Raw genomic sequence first — 18,694 nt, 5'->3', positions numbered from 1 at the left:
CTGGTGACCATTTGGGATGCCAGCACTGCAGGCAGTGGCTTTACCCGCTACTGCGCCCATCCCACAAATCTTTTGTTCAAAAGTGTCTTCTATTTTTTTTTTGACAGGCAGAGTGGACAGTGAGAGAAAGAGACAGAAAGGTCTTCCTTTGCCATTGGTTCACCCTCCAATGGCCGCCGCCACAGCCGGTGCACTGCGGCCGGCGCACCGCGCTGATCCGATGGCAGGAGCCAGGTACTTATCCTGGTCTCCCATGGGGTGCAGGGGCCAAGTACTTAGGCCATCTTCCACTGCACTCCCGGGCCACAGCAGAGAGCTGGCCTGGAAGAGGGGCAACAGGGACAGAATCCGGCGCCCTGACCGGGACTAGAACCCGGTGTGCTGGTGCCGCAAGGCGGAGGATTAGCCTAGTGAGCTGAGGCGCTGGCCACAAGTGTCTTCTATTTATTAAAAAAAAAAAAAAGAAGAAAAAGTCGGTGGCAAATTAGAATTTTTTATTTATTTATTTATTTTTGTGATAGTGCCGATGGTATTCAGTGGACTTCTGGTTGAATGCTGTGTATCAATAGTAGAAATAAATTAAAGTGGTTGCCTGGCTTATAATTACATCAGTAGCCATGTCGTGGGAAATAGGCCTCCCAAAAATGAAGCTGTCGTAAACTTTCCCTTCCCTCTTCCTGGCACACTGACAGTGATTATTCTAAGACCTGAGAAGATAACCTAAGCTGGGCCAATCAGAATCTGTTACAATATTGGAAATATAGAAGCTGACCACAAGGAGGGGAGGTTCCTGACATCATCTGAATTCCTAGTTCCAGTTTTTCACCAGATCAGCTGTACCACAGTCCTACTAGTGTGTATTCTCTTCCCCACTTCACTGTTTTTGCCGCTGTTTGCTTGTTTGCTTGGTTATTTGTGGCTTTTTTCCCCTTAAATTAGTATTTGAGCTTTTATCACAATACAGTGACTAATACACTTACAAATACCTGCCTTTATGCCAAATACTATTTGTCATTAGTTTCCTTATTTCCCCTCATCAGGTTTTTAATTTATCAAAGTAATACTCCTTTGAGATTCATGTAAATCAGTCATATCATAGTTTCAACTGACTTTATTATTGTTAAACAGAGCCTTCTCTTTCAATACCCTCATTCACTGAGGATTTTGATACCGAATGCCATCATTTTCCTCACTTATATCCACAATGACAGCCCAGACTATATTCAGTGTGGTCTCCAAGTTTCTCAAAGTCCAATTAAGCCAATTGCTACTTTAATGTGTTACAGCCAGATTTCTTATTCTTAAGAATCTGGAAAAATCTGAATTTTAATAAAACAGTGAATTGACATAGGCTTTTAAAAACTTTTAGAAAAGTTACCTCTTTTTTTGTAAATAGTGAAAAATTTTCCAAATGAACAAAATTATAGGATATGTTTATATTCTGTCATGTATCTGTTTACATATAAGTGTATATTCTTGGATAGTTTAGGAAAAGAAATAGGTAATAATGAAAATAGGATTAGAGATTTGGCTTCATATCACAATGTCTGGATCTTCCTAGATTTGAGTTGGCTTGACAGATCTCAATAGGCTTTACAAATTGGAAATGAAAAAAAAAATAGTTTGAAGACACATGTTTTGTTGAGGAGGCCCAAAATGGAAAAAAAATTCTCTAAGTTGGCTTTCTAGTTGAATGTTTGAATTTGAGTATCCTTTTGTTGACAACTTTTGAGTTATATGTAACTACATAGTAAAATGAAATAGCTCTAGACTACTATATTAGTACAGAGTGTGCAGAAAGAATTAAAAAATTGGTATTCTGTGGGGTTTACAGTGTGGCTGTAAAGTTGTAAGTTAGGCTGTCACTTGCAATGGTGGTATCCCATATTGGAGTACTGGTTCTGGTCCCAGCTATTCTGCTTCTGATCCAGCGCCCTGCTAATGTGCCTGGGAAAGCAGCAGAAGATGGTCCAAGTGCTTAGATGCCTGCACCCATGTCGGAGAGCCAGATGGAGTTCTAGGCTCTTGTCTTCAGCCTGGCCCAGCCTGGCTATTACAGCTATTTGGAGAGTGAATCAGTGGATGGAAGATATTGCAGGCAAGATAGCTCTCTGTGTGTCCTTGTCTCTGTTACTCTACTTTCCAAATAAGTAAATCTTAAGAAAATAAATAGAATAGAGGCTGGCTCCTGGCTTCAGATCAGCCCTGCTCTGGCTTCTGTGGCCATTTGGGGAGTGGCCCAGCACATGGAAGACCTCTCTCTCTGTAACTCTGCCTTTCAAATAAATAAAGTAAATGTTTAAAACAAAAAAAGAAGTGGGATTATCCACAAAAGATCTGTGGTGTATTCTATTCTCTCATGGATACCAAGCATGGACTGAAATGAAGGGACACTGTGGGCTTCTGGGATTTTGCAGGATAGGCCAATGGAGCTACCTGGTTGTGAACATTGTTCTTCATAAAAAGGAAAGACTGATTCCCAAAGTGGCTCAGAAGTTGGCAGAGCTGTCGTTGTCACTTCAAGCCCAAGAGGCCGGTCTTTTTTTCTTTTGGTTCCAGAGATGAGTGGCTGCCTAAAATCTAGTGAGAAAGAGTTAAATGATCAACTTGAATATTGAGTAGGCCATATAGCACAACTAATTGAAGTGTTTAAAAATTTTAAAGTAATTAAAAGAATTCAGAAAACTGAGGAGCTAATATTAATTATAGTTGTGGAATGTTAGTGAACATGACATAAACAAAGTGAAGCAACAAATTATGTATTCTTCACTACATGATATAGAGAAAAAACAAATGTTAAGGGCAGGCTCATTAATTTGGAGACAGTTTGTGCATTAGATTCACCTTAATACATAGGCTTTTCAAAAAGTTCATGGGAAAAACCTATTATAAAGAAAGTATGCATAGATTTCAAAATTTCTTTTTACCAAAGTAAACTTACTCTTAAAAAAAAAAGATCTGTTTATTTGAAAGAGTGACACAGAAAGAGGGTGAGACAGGTCTTTTGTTCATTCCCCTAAATGGCCAGGCTAAGCCAGGCCACAACAGTCAAGACTCATGGGCATCCCATCATGGGATGTAGGCATCCCAAGTAGTGGCTTCACCTGCCTCTAAACTTATCTTTTGTCGCTCCCGCTCTTCGTGGAGGAACGACACAGGACCCTGCACTGTTCTTTTGTCTGCTCGGCCCTTCCCGGGTTTGCTGCTGGTTCTTTCCGGGTTGGCTACCGTCCTTCCACCTCCGTGGAAGGGCGGTTCCCCCTGCCACTTTCCCCACTTCCGCGGGGGAGCGGCACACCGCCGGCCGGCTCTGGCCGGCTCTCTCGGGGGCTGCTCAGGTGTTCCTTCAGATAGATGTTCCCCTTAGATGTTCCCGGTGCATGTTGTCTCTCTCTTCCTTTATAGTCCTCTTCCACCAATCCCAACTCTGCTACCTACACGCCGAGTACGCTGCTCTCCAATCAGGAGCGGGATCAGCTCCTGCAGGTTACTGGTTGAACTGGAGGCAGCTGTGTAAAAGTTGTTTTTACTCCTCTCCCAGCACCATATTGTGGGAGAGCAGATGCATAGAATAAGTCTTAATTCCAGTAACTTAGTATAGTCCGAGTTGCTCCCCACAATCTTTTAATTCCCTTTTCCGTAAACACTTGAAATTCCTCTATGTAAGAAATTGCCACTAATGAAGGTAAGAAAAATTCTAGAGAAATTTTTAATGATTATAATCTTTTTTGTCAGTTTTTATAAAATATTGATTAAAAAAGGTGTGAAGTGGCTACGGAGTTGAGTTTGTTCATTGATAGTGTTGCCCTTATTGTAATTAATAAACTCTTCTATATTGATCCCAGTTCTGTTCAGGCTTCAGTGTGCTTGAGAAGTGAAATTGTTGGGTCTTGAGTAGTTTTTTAGTCAACATTTTCAAGAATACATCATTGTAAAGCTGGGGGAGTAGTTTCACAAATCCCAGTAAATCATAAGCTTCACTATTTGACAGTGTGTTAAAAAATTGTTAACATAGAGCCAATCTTACTTTGTTCTTTCCTTCCCCAATGGATTATTTTGTAACATCTTAAATATTATATAGCTTAATTTGTTATCCAGTAAATGCTTTTTTTTTAAATGAATACAATTGTAGAAAAGCATCTTTTTATTTTTGGCAGGTGTTCTAGCAATTGGATCATGGCAACCATAGAAGAAATTGCACATCAAATTATTGAACAACAGATGGGAGAGGTATGTCTAGTTTATAAGTTCTTTCCTTGATTCATAAAACTTTTATTATTTACCCTAAATGTACATGCTGGATTCTGAAGGTACAGAGATAAAAGATGTGCCCTGATTTTCAGATAGCTTTAAAATCTAGTGTGAGATAATTGAGTAATCGGTCAAAATAGAATACAGTCAGTATATTGTGTTATCTTGGTGGCACAGGATAAGAACAGCTGAGTTGTGGAGTGGATACAGACGAGACTGGGGAATGTGTTTTGGAGGATGCAAAATATGAGACCAATCTTGATGGAGCAGTAGGAGTTAGTATGAACATCTTCATCTTTCAATGGTTATGTTTTTTTCTTAGAGATACCATAATCCAGATACAAAAGTATCATCTAGGGATCTTTTCAGAAAGTCAGTGAGGTCAACACTGTTTTCATAATGGGAATACTAGTGTTGTTTGCCTTTTCACTATTGTTCTCTCACAAGTATACAGTGGAAATTTCCACATGCTGCATGACATGATGATACTGTACGATGAACTATTTCAATATTTAAAAAGTATACATGGCTGGCGCCGCGGCTCACTTGGCTAATCCTCTGCCTGCGGCGCTGGCACCCTGTATTCTAGTCCCGGTTGGGATGCCAGATTCTGTCCCGGTTGCTCCTCTTCCAGTCCAGCTCTCTGCTGTGGCCCGGGAAGGCAGTGGAGGATGGCCCAAGTGCTTGGACCCTGCACCCACATGGGAGACTAGGAGGAAGCACCTGGCTCCTGGCTTTGGATTGGCGCTGTGCGCCAGCTGTGGCAGCCATTGGGAGGTGAACCAATGGAAAAGGAAGACCTTTCTGTCTGTCTATCTCTTTCTAACTCTGCCTGTCAAAAAAAAAAAAAAAAGGTATACATAACTCCATAAACCAGTGTTTGCTAAGTGACAAGTGCGTGATGTAAGGAAATCATGCCTGAGTAATGAAGGGATCCAAATTTTAAGATAAACCAGTTGATTTTGATATAATTTTTATTTCACATGGCAACTTAACTTTTTTTAAAAAAAAAAAGATTTATTTATTTATTTGGAAGAGTTAGAGAAAGGCAGAGAGAGAGAAAGAGAGCAGTCTTTCAGATGGCTGCATCGGCCAGAACTAGGCTAAGCTGAAGCCAGGAGCCAGGAGTTTTTTATGGGTCTCCCGTGTGGGTGCTGGGGCCCAAGGATTTTGGCCATCTTCTGCTTTCCCAGGCTATAGCAGAGAGCTGGATCAGGACTCAAACCAGTGCCTATATGGGATGCCGGCTCTGCAGGTCGTGGCTGGCTCTACCTGCTACACCACAGCGCCGGCCCCAGGCAGCTAACCTTTAAAAAGCTACTGCTTGTAGGCAGGTATTTGTTGCAGTGGTAGAAATACCATTTTGGATGCCTGCATATCATATTGGCATGCCTGGATTTAAGTCCCCACTATACTTCCAATCTATCTTCCTTCTAATGTGCTCCTTTGGAAGCAGCTGGTAATGGCTCAAGTACTTGGTTCCCTGCCTCCCATGAGGGAGACCTGAATTGAGTTCCAGGCTTCTGGCTTCAGACTGGCCCGGTTTGGAGAAGGGAACCCTAAGATGGAAGGTGTGTGTGTATGTGTGTGTGAGAGAGAGACTTGCTCTGCCTTTCAAATAAATAGAAATGAAACGTTTTTTTAAAGTTACCAATTGTTGAAGTTGGGTTGAATATCAAAGGATAATTTTTAAAAATTAAAAAGGCTTTTAAAATATCCTTTACCCTTTCAACCAATAAATGTGAGGCTGTGTTTTCTTTATTTTAACCAAAGCAGTGTACTCCAAAAGATTGAAAGAAGAGGCAGATATGCGATTCCACTTCTTTTAAACCATGGATTAAAATGATTTGCAAAAATAATTCCACCCTCTCCACTGAATTTTTATTTGGATAGTCAACTTAATTTTAATTTAAAAAATGTTGCTTTTGTTAACATTTAGTGGGTTGTTAAATAAATTAAATGTTTTTAAAATTTGTTTTTGGATTTCTAACATGTTAACGATCAGTAGAGAGGCTGGCGCTGTGGAGCAGCGGGTTAAAGCCCTGGCCTGAAGCGCCGGCATCCCATATGGGTGCTGGTTCTAGTCCCGCTACTCCTCTTCCCATCCAGCTCTCTGCTATGGCATGGGATAGCAGTAGAAGATGGCCCAAGTGCTTGGGCCCCTGCACCCACATGGGAGACCCGGAAGAAGCTCCTGGCTCCTGGCTTTGGATCAGTGCAGCTCCAGCCGTTGCAACCAGCTGGGGAGTGAACCAGCAGATGGAAAACAACTCTCTCTGTCTCTACCTCTCTCTGTAACTCTGTCTTTCAAATAAATAAAATTAATCTTTAAAAAACATGTTAAAAAAAAAACCATCAGTAGATACAAGTGCTATAAACAAAAGCCCTTGACCCTTAATAATTTTTTAGAATATAAAAGGTTCCCAAGATTCTGAGAACCATTTCTATAATCTACTGTTGTCTATTTTTTTTTTAATGTATTTATTTGAAAGGCAGAGTTAAAGAGAGATCTTGCATCTGCTGGCTCACTCCCCAAATGGCTATAATAACCAGGGCTGGGCGAGGCCAGAGTCGGAAGCCTAGAGCTTCTTCCAGGTCTCTCACATGGGTGCAGGAGACCAAGCACTTAGGCCATCTTCCACTGCTTTCCCAAGCAGATTAGCAGGGAGCTGGATTGGAAGTGGAGCAGCCAAGACCCAAACCAGCACCCATATGGGATGCTGGTGTCCCAGCTGGCAGCTTTACCCGCTATGCCACAAGGCGGTCCCTCTATTTTTTTTTTTCCCAAGTACAAGTTTGTTTTTGTTTTTGTTTTTGTTTTTGTTTTAAGATTTATTTATTTATTTTAAAGACAGAGAGGCAGAGGCAGAGAGAGACAAGTTTTCATCCTCTGGTTTACTCCTCTAATGGCAGCAACAGCTAGAGCTGTGCTGATCTGAAGCCAGGAGCCAGGAACTTCTTCATTCGGCACTCGCATGCGGGTGCAGGGGCCCAAGGACTTGGGCCATCTTCCACTGCTTTCCCAGGCCATAGCAGAAAGCTGCATCAGAAGTGGAGCAGCCAGGTCTTGAACTGGTGCCCATATGGGATGGTGGCTTTAAGTGCTATGCCATAGCACTGGCCCCCCCCCCCCCCCCCGTGTTTTTTTTTTTTTTTTTTTTTTTTAGATTTATTTATTTATTTATTTGAAAAACAGAGTTAGAGAAAGGGAGAGACGCAGATAGAGAGATATCTTTCATGTGCTGGTTCACTCCCCAAGTAGCAACAGTAGCCAGTGCTGGGTCAGTCTGAAGCCAGGAGCCTGGAAATCTACATGGGTGCAGGGTGCAGTGGTCCCAGGCACATTAGCAAGGAACTGGATATGGGATGCCAGCATGGCAAGCAATGGTTTAACCCACTGTGCCACAAGGGCAGGTCCTCTGCTGTTCTCTGTTGAAGGTTTGGATGGTTTTGATTTTCAATTATTATGCTGCAGTAAATATTTTACTCATCTAATCAGAATGTTTCAACCCAGTCACAGTTTTATCATGTACACACCTAAAGCTCTTCTCTCAGAAATAAATTCGAGTTATTCGTCTTTTGTTCAGTTCACAATGAATATTACTGAAAGGAATAATCCAAAATTAGACTAACAACAGCTAAAAATTTACACTATAAAAATTTTTTATAGGTGAACTGATTTAAAAAGTCTAATCTTTGAGCCAGCGCCGTGGCTCACTTGGTTGATCCTCCGCTTGTGGTGCCGGCATCTCGTGGGTGCTGGGTTCTGGTCCCGGTTATTCCTTTTCCAGTCCAGCTCTCTGCTGTGGCCCAGGAGAGTGGTTGATGATGGCACAAGTGCTTGGGCTCCTGTGCCCGCATGGGAGACCAGGAAAGAGGCACCTGGCTTCTGGTTTCAGATCGGCACCGGCTATGGCGGCCATTTAGGGAGTGAACTAGCGGAATGAAGCCCTTTCTCTCTGCCTCTCTCTCTCACTGTCTACATCTCTACCTGTCAAAAAAAAAAAAAAAAAAAAAGTCTGATCTTTAAGGTGTTACTGAAAATTGCAAAATTATTGGTAGCAAGGTGGAGATTGGATTGGTATAAATTACCTATGTAAAATAAAATGGACAACAATTTAAAAACCATACCTAGAAAAATAGAACTTGGTAGAAATACTAGTCAACAAAAAATATCTCAGGTTGGCAGACAACAGTAATCAGTATAATTTAGACAAAAGCTGTTTGGTGAGCAAGAACTTTAAATTTTACATAGAAGAGTTTTGATGAAGATAAAAATGGTAAAAATTCAGAAACACACAAAGTTTGGTGTAGTGATTAAAACACTGCTTGAGGCACCTACATCCATATCAGAGCCTGGGTTTGAGTCCCAGCTCCACTCCATTTCTAGTTTCCTGCTAATTCTCACCTTGGGAGGCAACAGGTGATGGCTCAAGTACTTGGTTCCCTGCCGCACATGTAGGAGACTTCCGTTAAGTTTCAGACTTCCAGCTTTGGACTGGCTGACCTCTGCCTGTTACAGGCATTGGGAAGTAAATCAGCAGATAGGAGAGTCTTTGTCACTCTGCCTTTTAAATGAATAAATAAGAACATTGTTTTTGTTTTTTGTTTTTTTTTTTTAAAAGGAACCCTCCCTATTCCAAGTTAATAAAGGCTTAAAAAAAAAAAAAAAAAAAAAAACCTAGGGGCTGGCACTGTGGCCGCAGCAGGTTAATGACTTGGCCTGAAGCGCTGGCATCCCATATGGCTGCCAGTTCTGGTCCCAGCTGCTCCTCTTCTGATCCAGCTCTCTACTGTGGCCTGGAAGGGCAGTGGAGGATGGCCTGAGTCCTTGGGTCCCTGCACCCTCGTGGGAAGACCCGGAAGAAGCTCCTGGCTCCTGGCTTCAGATCGGTGCAGCTCTGGCCGTTGCAGCCATCTGGGGAGTGGGCCAGCAGATGGAAGACCTCTTTCCCTGTCTCTACCTCTCTCTGTGACTCTGTCTTTCAAATTAATAAAATAAATTAAAAAAAAAAAACTAAATTGAATGAAGGAATTAAATTGGCTTAATAAAGCTTATTACGGAAAGTATGTGCTCAGTAACAAAATCTCCCAGTGCTGGAGTCATTCTCTGTGAATTTGCCCTTCACCAGTCTGCCCTTTCTCAGCAGATAGTAGTGCTTCCCAATTGCTCAAGCCAAAATTGCTTTTAAACATTTGTTTATGTATTTATTTCTTTATTTGAAAGGCAAAATGACAGAGAAAGAGAGATCTTCCATCTGATGGTTCACGCCTCATGGCAACACCAGCTGAGGCTGGTCCAGGCTGAAGCCGGGGGCCTGGAACCCCATCAACTGGGTCCCCTACGTGGGTGGCAGGGGCAAAAATACTTGGTCCATCTTCTGCTTTCCCAGGCGCATTAGCAGGGAGCTGGATTGGAGGCAGTTCAGCTAGGATTTGAACTAGCACTCCAGTATGGGAGGTTATTATCTCAGCTAGTGGCTTAACCCACTGTGCCACAAAGCTGTCCCCAGGTGAAAATTTTGTAATCATCTTTGATTCTTTGCCTTCATATTCTACTCCATTCCATAAGCACATCCTGTCATGTCTGTCTTCTAATCATTTTTTAATCCCAGCATAACTTCTACCCTAGTCCCAGCCACTGTCTGCCTGTGTACCACGTAATGGCAGTAATTGCTGTGGAATCCTTTCAGATCTCTCTTAATTCTGCTCTGGAACATTTGCAGTCTGTTCAGCACACTAAAGTCTAAAATGATCCTTTTTTGAAAAGTAAAGTTCTGCCACTCCTGCTGTAACTCTCAAGTGGCTTCCATTTCATACAAAAGGAAACCTAGACTCTCATGTGACCTATGTGTGTAGCCCTTTAAGATCTAGCCCCAGGGGGCAGGTGTGTGGTAGTGACACCAGCATATCATATGGGCACCAGTACGTGTCTTGGCTGCTCCACTTCTGACCTAGCTCCTGTTAATGGCCTGGGAAAAGCTGCAGAAGATGGCTTAAGTTTTTGGGCCTCTGCCACCCACATGGGACACCCGGATGAAGCTCCTGGCTTCCAGCTGGCTTCGGCCTGGCCCAGCAGTGGCTGTTGTGGCCATCTGGGGAGTAAATCAATCAGTGCATGGAAGATCTTTCTGTCTCTCCCTCTTTCTCTCTTTCAAAATAAAAATAAATCTTTAAAATAAAAAAAAATATCTAGCCTTAGCAGCTACTGTTACTCAGGAGCCATCTCCTGCCATAATCCTTGCCTTCTCACTCTGTTTCATTCACATTGTTCTTGCTGTGCCTCAGGTGTGTCTAACACATTTCCTCCTGCTCCAGGGCTACTTTGTATGTTCTGTTTTCTCTACCTGGAATATTCTTGCCCTAGGAAGTCCTAAGTCTTGGTCTTTTTTTTTTTTTTTCTTCATTCAAGTCTGTGCAAAAATATCATCTATTTGCAGTCCAGTTCTTTCCCACCCTCATCCCACCAGGGTCCCTCGCCTTACCTTGTTTTGTTTTTCTTGGTAGCACTTGGTAACACCTGGCGGTCTTCTTATTTGCTTATTAACTGTCTCATCCCTACTAAAGTGAGAGCTTCATGAGAACAAAAATTTTGATCACTGTTAAATTCCAGGACCAGAGCAGCAAGTAAAATGTATCTTATATGTTTGTCTAAATGGGAGGCATCAATAGTGAGGTCAGATGTTCTTACTGATACCCTTCTGTTTATTTGCACATTTGTTTATTTCTACAGAATGAAATTTCATGGAAGTAGAATTGCTATTTTAAAAGGTCTGTGTATTATACACGTGTATGATGATGTGCTATTCTAGTTTTGAAAATATGAGGAAATGTATCAGAGAAAAAAATTGAGTTGGGGGCCGGCACCATGGCTCACTTAGTTAATCTTCTGCCTGTGGCACCAGCAATCCCATATGGGTGCCCGGTTCCGTCCCGGTTGCTTCTCTTCCAGTCCAGCTCTCTGCTGTGGCCCGGGAGTACAGTGGAGGATGGCCCAGGTGCTTGGGCTCCTGCACCTGCATGGGAGACCAGGAGAAAGCACCTGGCTCCTAGCTTCGGATCTGCGTATTTTGGGCGTAGTTCCGGCTGTAGCGGCTGTTTGAAGGGTAAACCAACGGAAGGAAGATCTTTCTCTGTCTCTCTCTCTCACTGTCTAATTCTATCTGTCAAATAAAAAAAATTGAGTTGGATTAATTTCATAATTGATTTTTAACCTGATATAACTGTGTTAGATTGTTACAGAGCAGCAAACGGGGCAGAAAATCCAGATTGTGACTGCACTTGATCACAATGCACAAGGCAAGCAGTTCATTCTGACAAATCACGATGGCTCTGCCGCAAGCAAAGTCATTCTGGCCAGGCAAGATTCTGCTCAAGGAAAAGTCTTCCTTACAACTCCAGACGCAGCAGGTGTCAACCAGTTATTTTTTACCACTCCTGATTTGTCTGCACCACACCTCCAGGTAAATAACTATGGAAGCATGTTTTCATCTTACACTTGAAAGATACTTGAAAAGATGTCATAAGTGTTATTTCTGTCATTAAGACATTACATATTTGCATTTTCAGTAGGAAAAAAAAATCTTGTGTAAAATTACATGCACTGTGGAGTATCTTCGTTGACTGCCCTCTCCTGGAACCACTGTTTTTCTTGACAATCTTCACACTGATGTATTTTGGGAAGGTCCTTGGTTGCATACAGTAAGACCCAACTCTGGCTAGTTCAGACTGACAGATTTAATAAAGGGTTTAAAGAGCTCAAATAATGATTGTGAAGGATAGAGAAACAGCTCTAAGAGTAACTACTGGAATATGCTGTGACTGACACTGGTTCCTAAGAGGCCTCCTGCTTGGGAAATGGTCAGTTTCTAGAACCAAGCTGCTAGTTTTGGCATCATGCCTGCTCTGTTATTCATATGTTCATTGACATAGCAATTGTCTACCCATTGTGAGTTTTACCCCATAACTCAGTCAGCAATATAGATTAGTAGTCTATAATTTTAGTATGTGCTGGAATACAGATTTATACTTTATTCTTCAAAGAGCCGGTTACAACTTTTACATGCTGCATGCCTTTGGATATTTCTACTGCAGATAAAAATACACCCTGAAGTTTGCCATCAGAGACTTTTTGGAGACGTATCTACTCCAAATTGAATTCTAGGTTTTGTGATGAAAAAAAAAAAAAAACACTCAAAGAAAATTCCTTTTATGATAGAAAAACAAATTCATAAAAGATAAAATTTTTCCTATAGGTATATCCTGATTGATGGATTCTGTTCTTCCAGTGACATTATTTATATAATTTTCAAAATTTAGATAGAAAATGGATAGAACTATAGTTAACAGATTTATTTATAAGTTGTTTTATCAAAAGACATAAGTCAACAAAAAAGCTGTATAACATTGACACCTTAATTCCATATTTTTTAATTAATATACTTGATTATTTTTTTAAGACTTTTTTTTTTTTTTTAACTTTTTTGACAGGCATAGTGGACAGTGAGAGAGAGAGACAGAGAGAAAGGTCTTCCTTTTGTCGTTGGTTCACCCTCCAATGGCCGCCTCGGCCGGCGCACCGTGCTGATCCGATGGCAGGAGCCAGGTACTTTTCCTGGTCTCCCATGGGGTGCAGGGCCCAAGCACTTGGGCCATCCTCCACTGCACTCCCTGGCCACAGCAAAGAGCTGGCCTGGAAGAGGGGCAACCGGGACAGAATCCGGCGCCCTGACCGGGACTAGAACCCGGTGTGCCGGCGCTGCAAGGCGGAGGATTAGCCTAGTGAGCCGCGGCACCGGCTAAGATTTATTTTATTTATTTGACAGGCAGAGTTACAGAGAGAGGTAGCGAGAGAGAGAGAGACAGAGGTCTTCCATTTGCTGGTTCACTCCCCAAATGGCCGCAACGGTCAGAGCTGAGCCGATCCGGAGCCAGGAGCCTCCTCAAGGTCTCCGACATGGGTGCAGGGACCCAAGGACTTGGGTCATCTTCTGCTGCTTTCGCAGGCCATAGCAGAGAGCTGGATCAGAAGAGGAACAGCCGAGACCAGAACCGGCACCCATGTGGGACACCGGCCCTTCAGGCCAGGACGTTAACCCACTGAGCCACAGTGCCGGACCCAATATACTTGATTTTTTTAGAACTGTTTTAGATATTCATAACAATTGAGCAGATAGACTAGCATTGGAACATAGCAGGTAAAGCCGCTGCCTGCAACACTGCAATCTCATATGGGCACTGGTTCGTGTCCTGGCTTCTCTGCTTCTGATTAGCTCCCTGCTCATGGTCTAAGAAAAGCAACAGAAGATGACCCAAGTGCTTGGGTCCCTGTCACCTCTGTGGGAGACCCAAAACTCCTGGCTCCTGGCTTCAGCCTGGTCCAGGCGTGGCCATTGTAGCCATCTGGGGAGTAAACCAGCAGATAAAAAACTCTCTTTCTCTCTCTCTGTCTCTCCCCCTCTCTCTAACCCTTTGAAATAAATCTTAAAAAAATTGTACAGAGTTCCCCTAATACCTTCTCGATCTAGTTCCCCTGTTGACATACATTTGTGATAAATTTATTAAAATCATAGACCAATACTGGTACTTTATTAACTGATATAAGTAGAATTTTGGACTTTTTTTTAATTGTCCTTTTTTTTTTTTTGCATCAGGATACCATATTACATTTAATAGTCAAGTCTACTTAGAATCCTCTTAGCTATGACAGTTTTCTAACTTTTTTTTAGATGTATGTATTTATTGATTTGAAAGAGTTATAAATAGAGAGGAAAAGAGATCTTCCATTCGCTGGTTCACTCCCCAGACAGCTGCATTGGCCAAGGCTCTGGGCCAGGCTGAACCCAGGAGTCACGAGCTTCTTCTGGATCTTTCCTCATGGGTAGTGCTGAAGACGATCTTCACTGCTTTTCCCAGGCCATTAGCAAGGAGCTCAAATAGAAGTGCAGAAGCTGAGACTGCAGCTGGTGCTGGCATCACAGGCAGTGGTTTTAACCTCTGTACCACAACGCCAGCCCCCTGACTTTTCTTTTCATTGATGAATTTGACATTAGTAAGGTTACTGATCAGATATGGTATAGAATACCCCACTGTTGGGCTTCAGTGTTTTACCTATGGTTAGACAAGGATCGGGAGTTTTGTGGAGAAGGATTTTATTAAAGTTACAGTCAACATCATTTATGATTGGTGAAGTTAACTTTGATCACCTGTCTGAAGAAGTATTTGTCAGATTTCCCCATTGCAAAGTTACTCTTTAAAAAAAAAAATCTCAATTTTGGGTGGGTATAGTGGTACAGTAGGTTAATTTGCCAGTTGGGACACCTGTATCCCACGTCAGAGTGCAGTTAGTCCTGGTAATTCTGGTGACACCCTTCCAATCCAGCTTCCTACTAGTGTACCTAGGATGCAGTGGGTGAGAGTTCAAGGACTGCAGTTGCTGCCACCCAAATGGGAAACACAGATGAAGTTCTTAGCTCCTGGCTTCAGCCTGGCCTAGCCCCAACTGCTGAAGATAATATTGGTACTCTGCCTACTTTATAGATGTCCAGGACAATGAATGAGAAATAGGTATAGATTGGAATTCCCCCAGACCAAGCAGATTTTAATTTCTTGTTCAGTGATCTAAGATGGGATGTGGGCAAATCTCTCAACCTCTCAGGATCTCTTCTAACCTTAAGAAAATAGGTTATGAAAGATTAGCTTTATTTTGCAGTAGGTGTGTTGTTAAGGAAAAGAGTGATACTAGACATAGATGCTTTCAAGGGATATCTGATACCAGAAGTTTTAGCTTTTTTGCTTACTGAAGATTGATTTTTGTCATGATAAAAGACTAGAGGAGCCGTTGCCGCAGCTCACTAGGCTAATCCTCCGCCTTGCGGTGCTGGCACACCGGGTTCTAGTCCCGGTCGGGGCGCCGGATTCTGTCCCTGTTGCCCCTCTTCCAGGCCAGCTCTCTGCTGTGGCCAGGGAGTGCAGTGGAGGATGGCCCATGTGCTTGGGCCCTGCACCCCATGGGAGACCAGGATAAGTACCTGGCTCCTGCCATTGGATCGGTGCGGTGCGCCGGCCGCAGCGTGCCAGCCGCAGCGGCCATTGGAAGGTGAACTAGCGGCAAAAGGAAGACCTTTCTCTCTGTCTCTGTCTCTGTCTCTCTCTCTCTCTCACTGTCCACTCTGCCTGTCAAAAAAAAAAAAAAAAAAAGACTAGAGGGGCCCAGCATTAAGGCAGTAAGGGTTGAACTGCCGCCTGCAGCACCAGCATTCCATGTGGGCACCAGTTCTAGTTCTGGCTGCTTATCTTCCAATCCAGCTCCCTACCAGTGCACATGGGAAAGCAGCAAAGTATAGCCCAAGTCCTTGGGCCACTGCAGCTAAGTGGGAGACCTGGATGAAGCTCCTGACTCCTGGCTTTGGCCTGGCCTGGCCTGGCACTAGCTGTTGTGGCCATTTGGGGAATGAACCAACAGATGGAAAAATCTTAGGAAAATAAAAAGACACTTGAAAGGAAAGTGTCAGATAGACCTGACAACTGCTTTAATAATTTGACACGTTCCAGGGGCTGGTGCTATGGCGCAGTAAGTTGATCCTCCGCCTGCGGCACTGGCATCCCATATGTTGCCGGGTTTTAGTCCAGGTTGCTTCTCTTCCAGTCCAGCTCTTTGCTATGGCCTGGGAAAGCAGTGAAAGATGGCCCAAGTCCTTGGGCCCCTATACCCACGTGGGAGATTGGAAAGAAGCTCCTGGTTCCTGGCTTCGGAATGGCTCAGCTCCGGCCGTAGCGGCCATTTGGGGAGTGAACCAACAGAAGGAATACCTTTCTGTCTCTCCCTCTCACTGTCTGTAACTCTAACTCTCTCTTTTTTTTTTGACAGTAGAGTTAGACCGTGAAAGAGAGTGAGACAGAGAGAAAGGTCTTCCTTTTACCGTTGGTTCACCCCGCCAAGTGGCCACTACAGCACTGCACCAATCCAAAGCCAGGAGCCAGGTGCTTCCTCCTGGTCTCCCATGCAGATGCAGGGCCCAAGGACCTGGGCCATCCACCACTGCACTCCCAGGCCACAGCAGAGAGTTGGACTGGAAGAGGAGCAACTGGGACAGAATCCGGCGCCCTGACCGGGACTAGAACCCCAGGGTGCCGGCACCGCAGGCAGAGGATTAGCCTAGTGAGCCATGGCGCCGGCCTACTCCAACTCTCAAATAAAATAAATAAGATCTTTTAAAAAAATAATTTGACATGTTCCAAATAATAATGTTTAGTGTCGAGTGGGTAAGATGAATTTAAAAGTGCTCTTGTTTTTAAATGTTGAACAGGTTGGGTAGAGTACTTTAATTGAATTATTACGGAACAAATTAAAATTATTTTCTATTCTCTTCCCATTTCATAACATTGAAATTTTCACCTATATGTACAGAAGACTAGTTTAATTGATATGTACGTAGTAATAGAGAGCTCAAAGTTATGAAAAAGAAGTAAACAAGCAGTACTAACTGAACGTTATTTGGTTTTATTGACAGAATGAGAGTGTTATTGAATATCAATTTTTTTCTTTAAAGCTCTTAACAGATAATTCTTCACAAGACCAAGGACCAAATAAGGGTTTTGATCTCTGCGTAGTATGTGGAGATAAAGCATCAGGTAACATTAAAAATAACCTCCTATATGTGTTATAATGCTAAAATAACTACCATTATTGTGTTTCTTCTAAAAAGAAAAGGAGTATATCATTTTTATTGTTTATATTTGTAGCGTATAAAGTTTAATTTTTTCTGAACCTTTTTGTTTCTCTTATTTTGGTGGAGTTTGTTAATGACATACAATGCGTATTTCAGTGGGCTATCATAAGTTTCATATTTTGAAAGTAAACAAAATTTCTTAATGTGAATATCAGATGTTTTGTCAGAGAATCATTTTAAAATGAGTTGTGCTCCTTGACAATCTATTACATTGTTAACCTACCTCTTAAGCTTGGTCCAGGAATAAGAGTAATTTTAATTACTGAAGTGATGTGAAAAAAACCCTGTGGTTAATGCTAACTGAGCCAACAGTTCTCAAAACATATTACTAGCACTAGGCTTTGGACACTTTCCTTCTACCTGTTGTTACTTCATGCCAGAAATACTTAATGCACACTTGCTCATGTGTAGCCACAACTGCCAATGGGATATAGCTTAAGGACCCAGCTTTGTTTTTATGCATCTTTCCTAAAACTTTACTACAAAATCTCCCATTAGAGGTTTCCTCGAAGTGTGTTCAGTCTGTTAATAAGTGTGTAAAAGAAAAGTTTTTGAAATAATGGGTTAATCAAAATGTAAATGATTTCTTCAGAAATTTCAAAAGTAGAACTTACACTGAAGAAGCATTGTTATAAATACGGTTGACATTTTATCTTTTTCTGAAATGTAATTTTCAGATTAAAAGTCTGTAATATGGTATATAACAAAACTCTTAATTTTTAATTCATGTCAGAAATGAAAAGTTAAACAATGGGATTATGAGTGAATTTATTCTCATTCCCAAATTTCCTATACTGTCATTAAGGTTACCTTATAAAATTAAAAACTTGTTTACCTTTTTCAGAGGATATAACGTCTAAAAATTTTTTGTGTCAGAAACTCAGAACTCTGTTTCATCTCATGTATTGTTTTTTAAAGGGTATTAATGAGTTCATTCCATTTCTGTTCTAAATTAAGTGACTTGTATTTTCTTAAATGTTTTGTCTCTAGGACGTCATTATGGAGCTGTAACTTGTGAAGGCTGCAAAGGCTTTTTTAAAAGAAGCATCCGAAAAAATTTAGTGTACTCATGTCGAGGATCAAAGGACTGTATTATTAATAAACATCATCGAAACCGCTGTCAATACTGCAGGTTACAGAGATGTATTGCGTTTGGAATGAAACAAGATTGTATGTATTAGCATTAATAGAGAAAATACTTTTATGGATCCTGGAAAACTACAAGTTTATTCAAATTAAATACATTAAAATATGTCAAATGTAAGGGTATTCAAAAGTTTGTGGAAATGAAGTTAAATGATTAAATTTATTTTGGTGCAAAGATTTGAGATCTACAAGGTTCTTGATATATATACATTTCCATGAACCTTTTGAAGGCCACATGCATTTGCTTTGTAATTTAGTTTCCAACTAAAAATATAAAAATACATATATATAATTTCTTATTTAACAAATATTTGTTGAATGCTTATTCTACAAGGATGTAGTTATAGTTTCAAATAGGTAAAAATATACCAATTGTCTTTATATTAAACCATTAAAAAATGATTAATAAGACAAAAACAATAGCCAAACATGTACTTAGCATATGTATTAATTTATTCTCACAGTACTTCTCTGTAGTACTTTTCTATTTTATGTTTGAGAAAATTGCCCAAGGTCATACAGCTAGGTAAGTGGCAGAACTTGACTTTGGATCCTGGCAGTTTCTT

General features: G+C 41.6%; 1 protein-coding gene across 3 annotated transcripts in view; it reads left to right on the top strand.

Annotated features, from left to right (window-relative positions):
• The window catches only part of NR2C1 (nuclear receptor subfamily 2 group C member 1), a 54,474-nt gene that overhangs the window by 5,492 nt on the left and 30,288 nt on the right, over positions 1-18,694 (top strand). For 2 of the 3 annotated variants that reach the window (XM_008256896.4, XM_002711206.5), the window contains exons 2-5: positions 4,158-4,230; positions 11,484-11,714; positions 16,803-16,884; positions 17,973-18,152. In XM_008256896.4, coding sequence (XP_008255118.2) covers positions 4,177-4,230; positions 11,484-11,714; positions 16,803-16,884; positions 17,973-18,152 — 547 coding nt within the window. In that variant the 5' untranslated portion in view covers positions 4,158-4,176. The remainder of the gene's footprint in view (positions 1-4,157; positions 4,231-11,483; positions 11,715-16,802; positions 16,885-17,972; positions 18,153-18,694) is intronic. The other variant, XM_070052714.1, reaches the window with a different exon arrangement.

This window comes from Oryctolagus cuniculus, chromosome 11 (assembly GCF_964237555.1).
Source record: "Oryctolagus cuniculus chromosome 11, mOryCun1.1, whole genome shotgun sequence".
Taxonomy (NCBI): domain Eukaryota; kingdom Metazoa; phylum Chordata; class Mammalia; order Lagomorpha; family Leporidae; genus Oryctolagus; species Oryctolagus cuniculus.
Note: the sequence above shows the minus strand (reverse complement) of the source record. Positions and strands in the feature narration are given on the sequence as shown.